Consider the following 17199-nt stretch of genomic DNA (forward strand, 5'->3'; position numbering starts at 1 on the left):
ACTTGTAGTCCTGAGTATTTTTACATTGTATTGGTAAGTAAAGGATTTCCACCGCTGGCTTTTTAAAAATTGTTTGGAATAAATAAAATGCAGTCAAGAGGCTGGTCCGACTGAATATGTTAAAAAAAAAAATTGGAGTTTATTGGTATAAAATATGTATAAAATGTTTAATATTACTCGTGCTGAAAGCTGATGAAAGCTTGCCACTAGAATGTTCTACGCATGCTCAGTGTGAAAGCGTGTTTTGGTGTCAAGCGGCGCTGCTAGGCTAGCCGGGCCAGCTAGCAATTTTGCAAGTCATGGTGGGCCATTCAGTGAGGAAAGGCTAAATCGGGCAGCACTGTGGAACTTTTAATGAAAACAGGATTTGAATCCTGGCATTAGCCGATAGCGGACTTTTGGGCATGGAGACACAGTTCATGCGTAAGTACCAAATCAAGAGGTTTTCAATTAACTAATGCGTTACAAGCCGCTACATGGATTGCACTGATTCGTGGTACTAGCTAACGTTAGCGGACCCGTAGATTAATAAGAAGTATTTATGTGCGAATGAATGGACATCGCAGAGTGTGTTGTTTAAGTTACTTTTCAAAGTAGTTGAATTGTTACGGTAGTTAGCAGCAAACTAGCTAACGAGGCTAGCACCGTGTAGGGTCAGACTTCCAATAGTAATTTAGAGATTTCTTCAAGCCCCACCCACGGTGTATTTTTATTGGCTGGGCTGGCTGGAGTCATGTGTCGTCACCGCGCTTGAGTCCTATGAATGGCTGAATAAACTGTCAGTCACCTTTTCACCACTTGTTGCCAGGGAGATTGTTTGATGCCAGTAGATAAATGCCAGTAGAGGTACCTGTCACTTTTTAGGGTAAACAGAGATGCAAGTTGACTAGCTGATGTGGCGACACCTCTTATTATTGCCAACAAGGCCATTATACGTCTATAATGGCTGTAGCCGGGCTCTCAAAACACAAGGTAGCCTCAGAGCTAACGTCGTAAGCGGCGAAGAGGAGGGAGGGACCCTGTCCGCCACCTAACGTTGTCGTTGGTGCGTGTGCTAGCCAGCCCAGCGAGCTTTCTCGACTCCCTCATTCACCTTCAGCAGCACCCACAAGAAGTAGTTGTCCTGTCAAGGGTGGGGTGATGCCTACTAAAGCTGTGTGTTCATCATCTCTTGTCTGCTGAATTTTCAAGAATGAAAAAGGCATTGCGCGGTGCGAGCCGACATCACTTCTCTAGTCTTGGGAGGATGGAGTGGCTGCAGTGGGCTAGCAAGTCCTGATTTCTTTTTAATTTTATTAACATGTGCTTAATGCAAATGTAGGTAGGTAAGACTTGTGTGTCTCAGGGCTGAAAGCAGCGCGATTATAATGTTGATGTAATATAGTTTGCAGCAGAGCAATAAAATGTCATGTCTTACTTTTGTCAGGAATGGGAAGATGAGAACCTTATGAAGAACAAAGCTCTGAGCACAAACTGGACTCGCAGAAGTGGAAACCCCATCTTGGATTCTAAATGCCTTTTAAACTTACAGAATCCTGTTGAAGACCCTGTCCCCTCACCATCTTTAACCACTTTTTATGCTCATGTATCCATCTCCATCTTCTAGTACTAGTACAGAAGTATTGATCCAAGGTAGTTGGCCCCGTTTTTGTTTTTATTTTTTACTTTCACCTTTTGTTCCTTTGTAAAGAAATGCTTTACCTGAAAAAGTACTTCACAGAGGGCCTGATTCAGTTCACCATCCTTCTGAGTCTCATTGGGGTGCGGGTGGACGTTGACACCTATCTAAGCAATCAGCTACCCCCACTGAGAGAGATCATCCTGGGCCCTAGCTCAGCCTACACCCAGACACAGTTTCACAACCTGCGCAACACGCTGGACGGCTATGGCATCCATCCAAAGAGTGTGGACCTCGACCATTTCTTCACTACTCGACGGCTGCTGAACCAGGTGCGCCAGCTGGATCGCCTCTCTGTGCCCAGTACCGAGCTCAACACCTGGCTAGTGCATCGTGACTCTGAGACTGTGGTGTCCGCCAGCAGCCAGTCCAGCCCCAGCATTACCCTGGACAATGGGGCCGGCCTAGAAGACGTTGACAACCCTGACGCTACCCCGGCCATGAGGGGAGGAAGTGGAGCACCTGAATCCACGTACAACCTGAACGCAGCGGACAGCAGCCTGGGAGCTGTGGCCCTCGAGGGCAACCAGGAGCAGGGCAGCAGGGATGGCAATGACGACCTCACCAAAGAGGTACTGCAGCTAACACCTGGGAAGCAACTGTTTCAAGTAGGGGGCAAACACCTCCTTGTGACAGTTGTTCAACGCTGTCCCACACCAGGATTTGATCATGCTTGATTATATTCATGTTAAAATAGACCCAGTAGTGAGAATTCAAATGTTAGGTTGTAAATACATGTTTTGAATGTCCTAACTAATCTTCCAGGTAAACAAAAATCAATTATATATTCAGAACAATTCAAGTTTTTCTTCACTTAAGTTGCCCAATGACAACATAACAATCAATCTGATATTGTTGTTTAATGTAAATAAGTTTCAGTACAATTTTTGTTTCGTCAGCATAAAACACAAGTTAAGCATGTTCCAAAAAATGCAAAAAGTATAAACCCAGTTTATGTAACATTACACACTGGTATCTTTCCTGGTCCACACCCCTGGTCTTTCTATCAGTGTCAGATATTTTTAGTCAAACCAGTTGAGTCACATTGACTACAGCTGTGATTCTGGTCACATTTAATGTTGTCCATTAGAGTGTAACTTTTAAATGCACAGCAAATAGTCATCTTCCTTAATTCACTCTCTTAAAACGGCACAAAAGAAACAATAGCTATGCCATTTTTAGTTGTTATATATTAGCAACATTTCTATGTATAGTAGTTTATTGTTAGTGGTTATTTTCTCTATTTGTCTTTTATCTAAGTTACTTTAGAAAACTTGCAAAGAATGGCTTTATTGATGCAGTGGAGTAATGGGTCATTCTTGTGCTGTAATACACCGAGACTTCTATCTGATCACATGATAACCACCATGCCAAAGTGTGTATGTCATGGTTACATCATCTGACCATATTTCTGTTACATGATCTGCCTCTCTCCTTCTAAAATAACCCACTCGAATGGAATCAAAAGCCAGACTGCTTATATAAAAGATAAACAGTATAAGTGTTAGCTTATTAACATAAAAAAGTAAATATTTTCAGCTATAAAAATGAATTAGAGTTTAGTACAGTAAATGCCTACCCAATACATGGTTATTAAAGTAACTTTTCTCTACAGGGCCATTTTTCAATGGTTGCTATATGTTTTTCTAGGACATTGACTTGATTGACATCCTATGGCGACAGGACATCGACCTTGGAGCAGGGAGAGAAGTGTTCAACTACAGCAACCGTCAGAAGGAGAGTGAGGAGGAGAAGCCCAACCCACAGGAGAACAAAGACGGGAATGAGGAACAGGAGAGCTGGAGAAATGGAGTAAACCTACAAGGGGCGCAGCCAGTGGACGGGGAGACTGGAGAGAGTATTCCAGAGCAGGTTGGTAGACTTAACGGATCTTCATATCCTAGTGTTTTGTCCAGTGGGAGGTGGTACATTTAACTGCCTTATGCTTCATAAGAACAAAATGGAAACCTGGGAGCTGCACACTGGTGATAAAAGATTTTTTTTTTTTCCTGCTGAAAATGAGGTTTTACTCGTGGAGATATTTCCATATAGTTAATTTTCAACTAAAACAGTGTGGACTGAGAAAAAGGATTCACCATAAAATTGCTCAGTTTGCATATAATAGTGTCATCTCGTGTCGATGACTTAGGTCTCAGATAATGAAAAGTGAGATAAAGAAAATGAAGCTGTTGCAGTTTGATGCAGACACTTTTTTAAAAAGCTGTACACAAGCTGATTTTAACAAGTTGCTTTACAACTGCATCACATTTATTTCAGGAATTAACATCCAAGTGAAGTTTTCAGTGGACCACTGGTCATTGAGAATCTCCAGACCTGGTAACATATCAATGTAATTGTGAAAACACTTGCATCACATCCAGTGCTGGTATCTGTGGTATTCATGGTATCTGTGGCATCGGTAATGTTTTTCTGATTAAGAAGCACAGGCTTAAAAAACTGTTCTCCTTTTGATATTGTATTAGAACAGTGACCACAGTAGTTGAGCATCAACTAGGCCAATACACAGAGTATTTTTCAACAGTACAAAATATTAATAATGTAAAAACTTAGGACTGTTTAGGACACATAAGTAAAATAGACTTTTATTAAGACATAAAACAGCAGAAAGGACTGTGAGATTTGGAAACAAGATTGTCAGAATGATGGATGCTGTCACATACAGCAGCATACACATCCTGTGTGGTTAACACAAAATCTAGTGTTAGCCCATTGTCTTCAGTTCGTTTGGGCTCGTGTGAAAGCTGTCAATCGAACCCTGGTGTGGACTAAACAACAGCACCAACCCACATCCAAGCAGACTCTGGTGCGGTTTGACAGAAGATATCTGATTTTTAGCATGAATTCATAAGCTAAACTACCATTGAATCCATCTGCTCATCAAAAACTGTTAAGAGAGGGATCTCACGACCTGTATAGGGTTGTGAAGTGTGTGAGGCCACTGGTTTCAGAAGTGTTTTTTCAACATTTTGTATTCCCATTTCAGTTTTTTCTTAAAGCGATATCCTCAATGTTACTGAACATAGAAACACAGGACGCTCCCCGATCCAATAGGTTTATGCTATGGCCTCCAGTTTTAATTGCTTCAGCTTCATCACTAAGAAATCACATTTTATCCAAAATTCTAGCATCATGGAAGGTCTAAATACTACAATACCCATAAGTCTCCAGTTAGAGGTGTGAATAAGAGCAGCAGTGAATTGAAAACTCTTCATCGTTGCAGTCGTTCACAAAATATGGCACCATTGTTGTTTAATTCGTCCAAAATTGACCCAGAATTTTAAAGCGAACTGATTAAGTTTTCTCATCACTTTTATCTTCTGCATGTAACTCTGTGATTGGATGCTTCATGCTTTAATGCACATCGGGAGTTGTAGTTCACGTCTGCCTCGGTTTTTCATGTACACAGGCCTTTAACTGTTGATCAAATAACCAGATATTTTCGAACGCGGTTGTTTAATCTTTTGTACTGATGATTTAACCAGAAGAGTTGTATGCTGATCCCAGCTGTAGATGTGCTCCAACTGTGAGTAACGTAACATTGTCCATGGGAAAAATGACTGGGAATTTTCCAGAAATACGGAACCAGGGGTTCCCAAAATAACTCCTCTGACTTAGCAAGTCCATAAGCGTTGTGTAGCCTATATTTATATAAGATCAGCACATCATCACATGAGTTCAGGGAGTTTTCCTGATAAATCAGAAAGTGAAAATGAGCCTGAGCTTGTGTCCTGCTCTGTGTACTGTAGCTGTTCTCCTGTAAAAAGTGAGTGAAACACAGTAACTATGCTCCCATAATGTTATGCTACAAATAGCCTGTTTTTTGGCACTATTATGATATACAAAGTTCAGTGGCACTCCCCACTAATAATGCTCATAATCAGTTATTTCTTCATCAGCTCTTTTTGACACCAGAGAAGATAAATACACCCATAGCCAACTGTAACACACAGTAAAGGGCAGCACGTGGGCTCGTGTTGCACAGCTGATGATGCTGGACAGTCCCCAAAACTGTCACCTGTCAGTCCCCTCTCTGTATCAGTGTGGTTCCCTTTGGAAGAATTATGTATAACTTGAGGAAAGCCTCTATGAAATGTTATAGAGTTCAGAGTAACCTGCTAGATTTCATGGAAACAGCTTATCTAGTTGCTGAGAGTGTATGTTATAAAGGCTGTATAAAATGTTTAGTGTGTTTGTTGTTGTTTTTTTAATTTTTTAATTCCTCTGTTTTAGGAATGTGCTTGCATGTTGATGAAATGTATCTATATCTTTTATTGGACACCCAGGGAATGTGCTTCATATGAGTTATTGTCAAGGGGAATGGTACCTGGTTTGTTTTTGGAGCATTTTGTTCTGTTTTCATTTTGTCTTATGTATGTGTCTGTGTTTCCTTTTGTTAGGTTGTATTTAAAAGAAAAGAGTTACCTGTCAGTCCATATGACTTCATGCTTCCAACTGTTGGTTCCTTTGTAAAAAGTCAGTGTGACCATAAACCAGACATTAATTAAAACACAACGATGTATCTAATGAGCAGGTGTGAAAATCAGTACTTCATATGATACTAATACACCACTTTTCTGTCGTTACCCAGCTCCCAGGTCTTGGCTCACAGACTTCACTGTCTCTACAAGAATGTTTGAGGCTGCTGGAGGCCACTTTCCCTTTTGGAGAAGAATCTGAGGTAAGAACATAATAACCTATTACTATGTTATTTGATGTGGAAAAACTACAGTAATATTATCAGTGTTTTTATTAATGTGTTTAACGTTTTCAATCAGTTTCCAGCTCCAGTCGTCACCCCAGAAATAGCAGTTTCCAATGAAGAAGTTCCTTCTACATCTCAGGGCCTCCCTCTGGCACCACAGCTGCCCGCAGCAGAGCCTCAGTTAGACCTGGAGCAGCAGTGGCAAGATATCATGGCCATCATGGAGCTACAAGTATGTCCCTTCTTTTTAAAATTCAGCATCTTCAAATCTTGAGATGTAATTGTTCATCTTCTTGATAGTAGTTCTTATGTGAAAACTGACAAAATTAGATCCAAAACAAAAGCGTCAAGTGTTTTTAGAATAGCAATAAAAATCACTATGAAAAGTCTTTCATTTTAGGGTAAAAGCTATTATGGAAGTATGAAAAAATGGCCACTTTAATGAGTCAAATAATTTAGCTTTTTAAAGAAAAGGAAAATAGCGATTTGTCTCATAATTATTTTGCACAAAAATGTGCCTTATAATTTGAGAAATATATGAAGATTTCCCTTAACAAAATCTTCCTGTTCGAAGGCAATGGAAGTGAACAGCACTTCGCTCCCCACCAACTCCAGCAGTGTTAGTGGCACAAGTGAGACAACCGAGTCCAGCACTGCGGGAAACTTTGGACTTTCTACTCGCTCAACACCGATAAACCAGGATGTCAGTCTACACCAGGCCTCCCTCCCCAGCTGCAGCCAAGACTTCCCCCAGATTTTCAGCCCCCAGTTGGACTCTGTTAGCATCACCCCAAGAACCACCATGCTCAGACTTTCCTCCAGCAACTCCTCCAACATCAACTCCACTTTTGGAGCTACTAACCTGACTGGGATCTTTCTCCCACCTCACATTAACAGCTCCAGCAGCAACATCACATCCACACCTATCCTGCCTGATCCATTCAGCACCTTGCTGGAGGAGTCCATGCTGGATGAGATCAGCTTGCTGGACCTTGCCATGGAGGAGGGCTTCAGCCAGGCCCAAGCGTCCCAGTTGGAGGATGAGCTTGACTCAGATTCTGGTCTTTCCCTGGACTCCAGCCACAGCCCGGCCTCGCCGAGCAGCTCTGAGACATCTTGTTCGTCTGCAGCTTCTTCCTCCTCAACATCTGCCACCTTCTCAGAGGAAGGAGCTGTGGGATACAGCACTGACTCTGAGGTAGCTACTGTGGAGCCAGAGGAAGGTGCTGTTGGGGGTTACCAGCCCGGATACAGTAAGCTCTGCCGTATGAGCTATCAGGACCCCTCCCAGTTCCACAGCCTCCCTCAGCTTGACAGCATCAGCCACAATCATACTTACAACCTGCCGCTTTCCTCTACGTTCACTGAGCACCCAGAGCTCCCCATTTCAACTGGGAAGAAAACTGTACGTGACAAACAGAGCTCAAAGCTTCAGCCTGCTCAGGACTTGCTCGACAAGCACTCCAGTCGCGATGAACGCCGAGCCCGGGCCATGAAAATCCCCTTCTCCAACGACAAGATCATCAACCTGCCTGTAGAAGAGTTCAACGAGCTTCTAGCCAAGCATCACCTGAGTGAAGCCCAGCTGGCCCTCATCCGCGACATCCGCCGGCGTGGCAAGAACAAGATGGCGGCGCAGAACTGCCGCAAGCGCAAGCTGGACACCATCATAAACCTGGAGCAGGGCGTCCAAGACCTGAGGCGCGACAAGGCCCGGCTGCTCAAGGAGAAGATGGAGTTTATCCGCTCCATCCGGCAGATGAAGCAGAAAATGCAGAGTCTGTACCAAGAGGTGTTCACTCAGCTACGGGACGAGGAGGGCCGGCCCTATCCTCCCAGCGAGTACTCGCTCCAGTACAGCGCTGACGGCAGCGTGCTGATCATGCCCCGCGGCATGACGACTGCTGAGCAGAACCGTAAGCCCGAGAAAAAACAGAAAGACAAAAAGAAGTGAGGGGGACAAACTGCTGTTTATTCTGTCACTTTGCTAAATCAATAAGAAAGATTTCTGCAAATGCAAGAGAAATGTCCTTTTTTCCTTTAAGAAGATTCTGGTGAGTAGAAAAGTGGCATTGTTGACTACTCTTCCTGCATTAGTTTCTCCCTTTTCATTCTGTTCCTACATGTTTTTTCCTGGAAAAACTTCGAAGCAGAAGTAGCTCTTCGTTTGAGTACTGATATTTCATTATTTAGACGGGGGGAAAACAATAAGCGAGGAGGAGAAGAGGGATATAAAAGGACATAAAAAGAGCTATTAGAAAAATTTTAGCTGCTCTTGATCCTTTTGCACCAAACCACTGAGGATGGAGATTTGTAGGGTAAAAGAAGGGACTGGTACCGAGAAAAGTGGGAGTAAAAGAACACTGTCAACAAGGATGGTTGGAATACCTATGCACTGAAGGTTTTAAAGGACTATCAGCTCACATCCCACCCTGGAGACTTTTAGTGATTTTCATAGTCACTGAAGCTTTTAAGTTGCAAATCTTCAGGCAAAGAACAGCGTCGATGGTTGTAAGAGTTTAGATACCAAAGGTTAAAGGAAGTCCATCATTTTAGGATGCCATTAACACCGATACTAACCAAAGGTTGTATGGTGCACCTCACTCGATCTGAATACATCTTAAATGCTCAAACACTGCACTCTGATTCTGTAGGTTTGTGTAACAAATTCCCAGTTTTTGAGGCAGTTTGTGAGTGGCATCTAAGTTCAGAAGGCCCTGAAGAGATTGGGTTTGATGAAGGAAGAGGAAGGAGGAGGATGTTGAGATGAGAACGAGTCAGAGGCTGTTGTGTTCCCGGGTCGGCCGCTGCTAAAAAGAGGCCTGGAGGTGAAGTCCTGTGAGAGGAGGAGATGGATGTTTTTTAGGGAGGAGGCACACTGCATTGCAAAATGTATCAGCTTCCTTATAAATTATACATAGCACTGTAATTTGTCTTTAAAAGGCTTGGCTATATGCATTTTGCCGTGTCTGTCGCTATTCCTTCGCTGCAGGTTTAAATACGGGAGCTGCGTTAAGGAGAGGCTCTTATTAACTGTTCATAATCTGTAGTATAAGCAAGGTTATAGGTCTAGCCACATCAGCTTTACATTAAAAGTCTACACCCTCTTTGTTGATTTTTGAAAGCCTGTAATCACAAGAGAATTTAAAGAAATTGTGATGAGCCCGGAGCTCCAGAGAGTACTGTACGATTACCACCGACTCCAGGCTGTTACAGATCAAAGCTATGGATTATCTGTTGGTTTTCTTTCTCCTCTTGGATGCCCCGTTTTAAGCATTAACTTGAAACAGGCTCGGTTGTCGCTGTGGTGTAGCGATATCCCTTTTAAGTAACTTATTTGCCAACGCTACCCAATTGAAAGCCACTTGAGGCGATTTTTTTAAAACTGCTGTAAAGCCGAGTTGTTTGGCTTAAATTATTATGAGTCCTATGTTTTTAAGTTTTTGTGTTGATAACAAAGTGAGCCGAGTTGTTACATGAGATAAAAGTTACTTGGATGCGTGAACTGATGGTGTGTGTTGTGGCCACTTTGATTTGAATGCCTTTATTTCACGATATCATTATCTTCACTTTAAAAAGGTTTTGAGAACTGAAGAAAAATGTTCTCAAAGTAGAAGTGCTATTACTTGTCTATTTGAATGAAGTTCGTCAGTACATGTGTTACATCACCCTCTGTAAAAAATAAAAAAAAATTAAAAAAACAAAAATAGGTCAGTTGTTGCAGCTGAGATAGCAGTTAGGCTAGAATATTTACAAGAGGCTGAACAGAACTCGCAACATTATGATGTCCAAAAAAACTTGTTTTTGAAAGGAGAAATGTCCTCATTACATGTGATCTTCAGGCATGAAACTCTGGTTAACATTCACTTCAGTGTAACCCAGTGCAACACCAACTATTTAGTACTGCTACTACTTAGTGCACTTTTTTTTGTCTGTCTTGTTATGTAAATATTTTCATGTTTTGTGTTTGTCATGATTTATGAAGTTTGTCAAATGTCTCCATAACAGTCTCACCCACTGCTTTGAGTTTGGATGTAGTTCCCTGTTTTGAGATATTTGCTGGCAATCAAGAATTGTTTTTATTGATTAATAAAGTGTTTTTATTTTCACCTGTGACTCTTGTGTTCTAGTTGTCATGAATGGTTCATGTCGTACTGTACGACACGGGCTCGGTCCAGACAACTTTGTGGTTTAACATCGGTTCATGTTTCAGATTTTTGTGGAGTTTTAATCTGTAAAGTATATCCGATGACACAAAAAGCCTCAGGGTCATGAATAACCAAAACTGGGTAATAGAGCTGCAACAATTACCCAATTATTCAGTTAGTTGATTGACAGAAGAAAAATTAGCAACAACTGTTCAAGTAATTTCTTAAGCAAGAAATACCAAACATTTGCTGTTTCCAGGTTCTCAAATGTGAAAATGTGTTCCTTATCCTTGTGTTGCATGAGAGTAAGTTTAATATTTAAGTTTTTTTTGACTGTCGGTAGAACAAAACAAGACATTTGATAAAGTCTCGGCCACTGGGATGAGCATTTCTCACCATTTTCTGATGTTTAATCGGCTGAGAGATGAATCTCTCAGTTGCAGCCCTACTAGTAATAATCATGTTATATTAAGAGTGACACCACCATGAAACAGCACGGTAACAAAAAGTGGTTTATTTTCCAAAACTGACAAGCAAGACATGATAATGAAAAACACTACAAAGATTAACAGTGACCAAATTAATCACTGAAAAGATTTCATGATCGTACACCGAACGAGTCCTAAGTAAACAGCTAAAATTTTGTTTTGCCCGTCAAAAGCACCAATGAACCAGGCAAAAAGGAAAATGGCACACGAATGAAATAAAAACATCACCTCACTGATACGATGTCATAGTAAGATGACGGAGCACTGGGCCGCATGTTAGAAACAGTCAGGCGACTCTTCAAACTGGAATGATACTGAAAATTAACACTGTTTTACAGTTCAAATGGACAGGGTTTTGTCAAGCAAACCTGAAGCATATATACATTGAGATTATATCCAGATAAAAGTAGAATCAAATGAGTGATACTACACCAGCAGACAAATGGGAGTCCAATGGTGTCTTGCTTGTCTCCGCCCCTCATACCCCCACCCCCTCCAAATACAATGAAGTTCAAAACTACAGTTTTCTTTCTTTGCCCCTGCGCCTTCGCCCTGTGTTAGTTCTTTTCGTCCTTTTTCTCGTCCTCTGTGGGATACGAGTGCCAAGTCAGTCTTTCTTCATAGAATGAGATGACCACCTGCGGACACTTTACGTTGGCCTCCTTCGCTGGCACCAGGTCAGCTTCATCAGAGTTTTTCCTGGACAAACAACAAAAAGCTGTGTTATTAAGCCACTGATGTTATAGTTTCAGTAGTTAACAGTGCTATACACTGCGCACAAACCATTTCATGAGGAACATGAGTTCTCCTGTGGAATCTGTGGCACCAATAATCCTCTCTGGATCCAGACCTCTAGCAAAGCCCCTTAGCTTCTCTGTCTGAGGATCAAAGAACAAAATAAGAACTGCAGTCAATCGCAAAACAACATTTTTGCATAAATACAAACGACCTACAGTATGTCACGGTTGCTGTATTTTTATGGCTGGGAGCGGAATTTAAAACAAACTGATGAATGCCACATTTGCTTGGGGCTTTGGAGGAAGCTGCTGTAAAAGCAGAAAATATTTGGAACATGAATGTTGAAGATGATGTGTGTAGCTGTCTGTAGAAATCTATGAGATCCAAATGCTGATGAACATAAAAAGAATGTCTTGCCTTTTTGCATACGTTGAAACTGAATCCAAATGCCCATGGTTTGTGCACTGGCAGGCATAAGAGTTTAAACTGGCATCTTCCTGCCTTTTATTTCTGTGCAGTTATTTTCTAAATGCTGCCTACATGTTGTCAAAAAGATAAATGTTTTATTCTTGTTTTTTCTATGTGTCTGTCCTCTCTCAGTGTCAAGTTTTTTTTTTAATGATTTTTAATGCATCCCTTTTGGTAACAATTATTTTCATTATCGATAAAGCTGCTGATTATTTTCTCTCATTGGTTGTCATTAAAATGTTGAAAATTGTGAGAAACGCCTGTTATAAGTTCTCACAACCCAAAGTGATGTCTTAAAATATATTGTTTTGTCCGACCAGCTGTCCAGAACCAAAAGACATTCAGTGTAGTATCATATAAGACAAAGAAAAGCATCAAATCTGAGAAGCTGGGACCAAGAAATGTTTTGACATTTTTGCTTAAATAATGATCAAAATAATTTGTAGTTGTACAATATTTTACTGTTAAATACGGTTGTTCTCTTGTGTTGGCACTACATCTATCATGGTAATTAACTGTGTGTAATTCATTCATTGATGTCTAGACCTCAAGCCAGTCTGTAGAAAGTCCACTTGAGCCCTCTTGTGGACTTGATGAATTGTGGATTTGGGAAAGCCTCGGGCATTCACAGCCTTTCTGGACATGAGTCTGAGAGTGCGGGGAAGTCCGGACATTTGGATTCAACCTGAGAGTTTCCTATAAATTTGTGTGACCACACAAAGGCGTGTGTTGTGTGGAGGAGGGAGGGGAGTCTGTAACTGGTCGAGTGATCCCAAAGTAAAGGCCCTGCTGAAATGGAGACCAGAATTTCCATGTGGTTCAGAAAAACCTTGAGAAACTTTGTGTTGTGGGAACTGCAGGAGCGGTTTTCCACAACAAAAAGATGCTTGATGAGATTTGAAGTTGACCTGAACTATAACAAACAACTGCCACCTGCAACTCTTCATCTCACCATGGCTGGTTTGTGTTTTACCATTTTTATCTGGCAACTTTTTGAACTGCTCTGTGCAGGAAAATGTTCATGTCATGTTGGGGAGATCAAAAGAGATTTGTTTTTTTTCATGGGGTGACGACAGCAGAGCGAAGCAAAGAAAAACTAAACAAAACTTAACAGTGCAACTTTTTATTAGACATTATTACATATTACACTTATTATTACATATTATTACTGAAGGCTATTTAATCAGATTCATAGTGGTGTCAAAACATTAAAATACAGACTACTGACTAGTTATGTCCCCACGCAGGTGTGAAGCATAAAGGCATGTTGCTGGTAGCCATGTAATATTTGTGGTGTGTTCAAATGCAACTTTCAAAGTGATTAATGAGCGTTTGTGTCTCTGCTGGTTCTTAGTTTGCAGACTAGATGTGTCAGGACACTCAGTACAATATGGTACCTGGCAATACTCATTGATTATTCCTTTTTTTATATAACTTCAAACTCAGTAATGTAAAATCTAAAAATCACTGCCAAAATTAAAACAGGTTTGAGATCTTGTAGCATAACATCTTCTCATAAATATTCTACTAACACTTGATTCAGCATGATTTCATCACACTAAATATGACACCCCGACTTTTTTTTGCAAGTTAATATCACCATTTGTTTCCCACCAGTGCATTATTTATGTTTATGACACAATGGTTTTAGTTGCGAGGGCAGTAAGCAACACTGATGCTGCTCTCTGCACAGAATATGAACCCGCTTCAACCCTTTAACTGTGCCAAAAAATAAAAAATAAAATAAAAAATAGAAACTAAAATTTGCAGACTCAAACAAAAACAAAGAATTGGAACTTACATCATCTTTTTTCTTCTTTGATTTACTGTCGTCTCCTTCTGCTTCTCCGGCCGCCTTTCTCTTTCCATCGTGCGCTGATTTTTGGGACTGCAGAAATTCTGCAATCAAATCTGGACAGTCCAAGTTATCTTCAGGCTCCCACGTGTTATCTTCACTGCAGATATCAGTACATAAAAATATAGTATTTATGTATTTAATTCATACATTTAGTCACCTGTTAAATATGCAGCTATTTCTTTCTATTATTTGTCATAACATTAATATCTTTGATTTAGAGGACTGAGTAAAAAAGATAATGAGAAGAAAAGATGGAGTGGATGATGTGACATAAGTAAACCAGAATATGTCAGGACTTCCCATGAATTTATTTACTTTTAAAATTATAAATACATTTACAACAACTCCCCAAATTCACTCACTCAGAGAAGCCTTTCCACTTGAGAAGGTACTCTACTCTCCCTTTCACCACCCGCCGATTCAGGACCTTTTCCACCACATATTCTTCCTCCTCCTCCTCTTCCTCTGCAACATCATCTGCCTTCTTGTCCTTCTTCTCTGCTGTTGTCATTTTGCTCTCTGATGGGTTAGAAACAGGAGTTATTGGCAGATCACTTGTCACTGTCCCTGGAGACACCTGCTTTTTAACAACTGCTGAGCCTTGAAACTGAAAGCTCTTATTGCCTGCAGGTGTTATGATTCAGTGACAGAGTTTAAGATGTTCACATTTGTGCGGGACACATGTTACTCTGGTTCACAAATGAATGGAAAACACTTTTGCTGAGTTCACTTTCAAATGGATGACAAACATTCATAGTGCCACTTTAGTTGACAGATACTACTTTATCCATTCCGTGACTCTTGACACGCACAAGGACAAGTGATACAGAGAAATTTATGTTAGAAAATAATGATATATAAAACCTTCTGTAACAGTGGGGCCATCGTTAGAGGGTTCTGTAGTCAGGCTCATACTCATCAGGTAGACCTGGGGACCAGCAGGTTCCTGGTCAACGTCAAGATTGTTGCATGATGGAAGCAAGCGGGAATCAATGTGGTAGAGAGGAGAAAACAGCATTGGAGAATTGGATTTATTGAAAAGATACAAGGGTGACAATGTGAGGCAATGCAGATTACCAGCAATCCATGTGTTTTCATTACTTTATTGCCCATTATGTGTATGCAAATTTTGTCTAGGGTTGGCACTAACGATTATTTTCATTATCAATTTCTTTTTTCTGATTAATCAATCAGTCTATGAGACGTTTTATGAATTGTCAAAAATGCCTAGAGCATCCCAGAGCTGTCTTGTGTGACTTACAGCCCAAATATCCAAAAATATTTCATTTATAATTATAATTGACTAAGAAAAAGAGGAAATCCTCTCAGCTGAGAGGCTGCAATCGCTTAATATTTGACACTACTTATTAATTTTTGCTTGATAAATGACTGAAATGAATAATCAACAAATCACTTTGATTATTTTTCAGTTTATCGACTAATTGATTAATCAACTAATCTTTTCGGCTTTAATATTGTCTCAATTATGGGTTTCTATTTTAAAAAAATGCCTAATCTGCATTACCTGAAGTTACCCATGTACCTAATGACATGAAAACTCTAAATCTCTGCATGGGGGGGCGGGAGGTGTAAGTGTTACAAGTGTGTCTTGACTGGAGTGCGAAAATATGACCCTCACCGACTATATTATAGATCAACATCAACAAGGTAATTGCACAAGGTGGACACCTCAGTATTATTGTTGATAACACAGCGGTGCCAAGACTGTAAGGTGTTTGTGGTCGTGTCTAAAACTGCCAGCATCAACAAGAGGTTTGCAACACCTGGCGACTGCTCAGAAGCATGAAACATTCAGTGTGGAAATGCTGAGCTAATAATACGCCTACTATACATTGTCGTAGTGTAAAAAAAAACAACCATGCATTCTCAATTTAGGGGGATTTTTTTTTTTTACTGCTAACGTTAGCTGCAAAAAGAAAAAAAAAACCACTGCACGACAAAGCCTCGAAGGGACGCACAGTTTGCAGCTAGCTGGTGTCTCCTCCATATTGCTTTCTCGTTAGCAACTAATGTAACATACATGCCTGTCGGTTATAATGATTGTTGATGATCACTCTGAATGTGAAACGTGTCTCCGACCTAAGCGCTAATGAGATTCTCACGCCCCCATTGAAAATATGCACATAAGGATAGCTAACGTTAAGACTCATGTACAATCAAACGACACAACACGTTTGAGAAGCGCCTCACGGTACTTGACGCTTTTGGAGGGAGGAGGGGAGACAAAAATTAAACTCACCTTACAATGACTTACAATTCAACCTGTTTTAAAAGTTCCACCCGAACCGAAATAAAACACGTTAGGCTTCGTCTCGCAGATATACAGTTATAACGTCGCGGTTTGTGTTGAAAATGTGTCGTTTCCGCCCCTTCGCCTGGAATGAGAGAAGGAAAAAAAGGGTCCGCTGGTCTGTTGGAGCGTGCAGTTTCGCAGATTACAAAGCATGCGGATTTACTCAGCAGTATAACCAGAGCGCGGGGTACTGCGTGCGTGTGACATATAGATCTGTGATTGCAGAGTGTGGGCAAGCAGCGGACTGGATCAATGGAACGGCCTCACTGCATGATAAATACAGTGAAGAAACTGATTTACTCTATTAATCCCTGTGGGAAACTGCACTTTGAATAGGTAACTAAGTACGTTCAGCCTACTCATGTATATGTGTATATATATGTGTGTATTCATCTGGGGGCATTTTTAATGTTTTGTATGTTTTTTAGATGTTTTTTTTGTTTTGTTTATTTATTTATTTTTTATTAATCTAAGAATGACATTTATTTATAAAACTGTTTTAGTAGCTAAATATGAACACATGTTTTGTGTTGCAGCACGAGATTGGAGATAATTGATCATTCATCTATGGTTGAATGAAAGTACTGTTATTAAAAATCAAATCCGTTATGCTCAAATAGACCAAATTATAAAAAATGACAGGTATACAAAGGCCTTTACTGCCATCTACTATAGCAGAGGCGGAGCCAGACATTGCAAACATCGGGGCTTAGCCCCAACTTAAAGGGATAGTTCGGGTTATGTGATGTGGGGTTGTATAGCCATGCATAGTGGTGTGTTACTT

The 17199-nt window shown here is 40.6% G+C and overlaps 2 protein-coding genes across 6 annotated transcripts; one reads left to right on the forward strand and one right to left on the reverse strand.

Moving 5' to 3' along the window:
* The first annotated feature begins 244 nt into the window (after nt 1-244).
* Nucleotides 245-10510, forward strand: nfe2l1b (nfe2 like bZIP transcription factor 1b). 4 transcript variants are annotated; one of them, XM_023406812.2, is made up of 6 exons: nt 245-423; nt 1427-2250; nt 3329-3550; nt 6288-6377; nt 6475-6633; nt 6976-10510. In XM_023406812.2, the coding sequence occupies exons 2-6, from the start codon at nt 1693-1695 to the stop codon at nt 8353-8355; spliced, it is 2409 nt and encodes an 802-aa protein (XP_023262580.1). In that variant the 5' UTR covers nt 245-423; nt 1427-1692; the 3' UTR covers nt 8356-10510. The 4 variants fall into 4 exon arrangements, with proteins under 4 accessions (XP_023262580.1, XP_023262582.1, XP_023262581.1 ...); XM_023406814.2 differs by having other exon boundaries at nt 3362-3550; XM_023406813.2 differs by lacking the exon at nt 245-423 and adding an exon at nt 843-1321.
* A 537-nt stretch (nt 10511-11047) lies between these two features.
* On the reverse strand, nt 11048-16536 carry cbx1b (chromobox homolog 1b (HP1 beta homolog Drosophila)). 2 transcript variants are annotated; one of them, XM_023406754.2, is made up of 6 exons: nt 16377-16536; nt 14966-15047; nt 14464-14620; nt 14045-14198; nt 11821-11915; nt 11048-11736 (listed from the first exon to the last, which is right to left on the reverse strand). In XM_023406754.2, the coding sequence occupies exons 2-6, from the start codon at nt 15018-15020 to the stop codon at nt 11595-11597; spliced, it is 603 nt and encodes a 200-aa protein (XP_023262522.1). In that variant the 5' UTR covers nt 15021-15047; nt 16377-16536; the 3' UTR covers nt 11048-11594. The 2 variants fall into 2 exon arrangements, with proteins under 2 accessions (XP_023262522.1, XP_023262521.1); XM_023406753.2 differs by having other exon boundaries at nt 16362-16536.
* Nucleotides 16537-17199: the final 663 nt, after the last annotated feature.

This window comes from Seriola lalandi, unplaced genomic scaffold (genome assembly GCF_002814215.2).
Source record: "Seriola lalandi dorsalis isolate HSWRI2012SDOR001 ecotype SW California unplaced genomic scaffold, Sedor1 jcf7180002054317, whole genome shotgun sequence".
In the NCBI taxonomy this organism is placed as follows: Eukaryota; Metazoa; Chordata; class Actinopteri; order Carangiformes; family Carangidae; genus Seriola; species Seriola lalandi.

What these genes read in the sequence shown, in the direction of transcription:
- cbx1b (XM_023406754.2), bottom strand. Translation starts at nt 15,020, where the DNA reads ATGAGTATGAGCCTGACTACAGAACCCTCTAACGATGGCCCCACTGTT. An exon ending in TGGCCCCACTGTTACAGAAG is followed by an intron (nt 14,621 to 14,965) that starts GTTTTATATATC and finishes CTAACCCATCAG; the next exon opens with AGAGCAAAATGACAACAGCA. An exon ending in CTCATGTTCCTCATGAAATG is followed by an intron (nt 11,737 to 11,820) that starts GTTTGTGCGCAG and finishes TTGTTTGTCCAG; the next exon opens with GAAAAACTCTGATGAAGCTG.
- nfe2l1b (XM_023406812.2), top strand. Translation starts at nt 1,693, where the DNA reads ATGCTTTACCTGAAAAAGTACTTCACAGAGGGCCTGATTCAGTTCACC. An exon ending in GAGAGAGTATTCCAGAGCAG is followed by an intron (nt 3,551 to 6,287) that starts GTTGGTAGACTT and finishes GTCGTTACCCAG; the next exon opens with CTCCCAGGTCTTGGCTCACA. An exon ending in TGGCCATCATGGAGCTACAA is followed by an intron (nt 6,634 to 6,975) that starts GTATGTCCCTTC and finishes TCCTGTTCGAAG; the next exon opens with GCAATGGAAGTGAACAGCAC.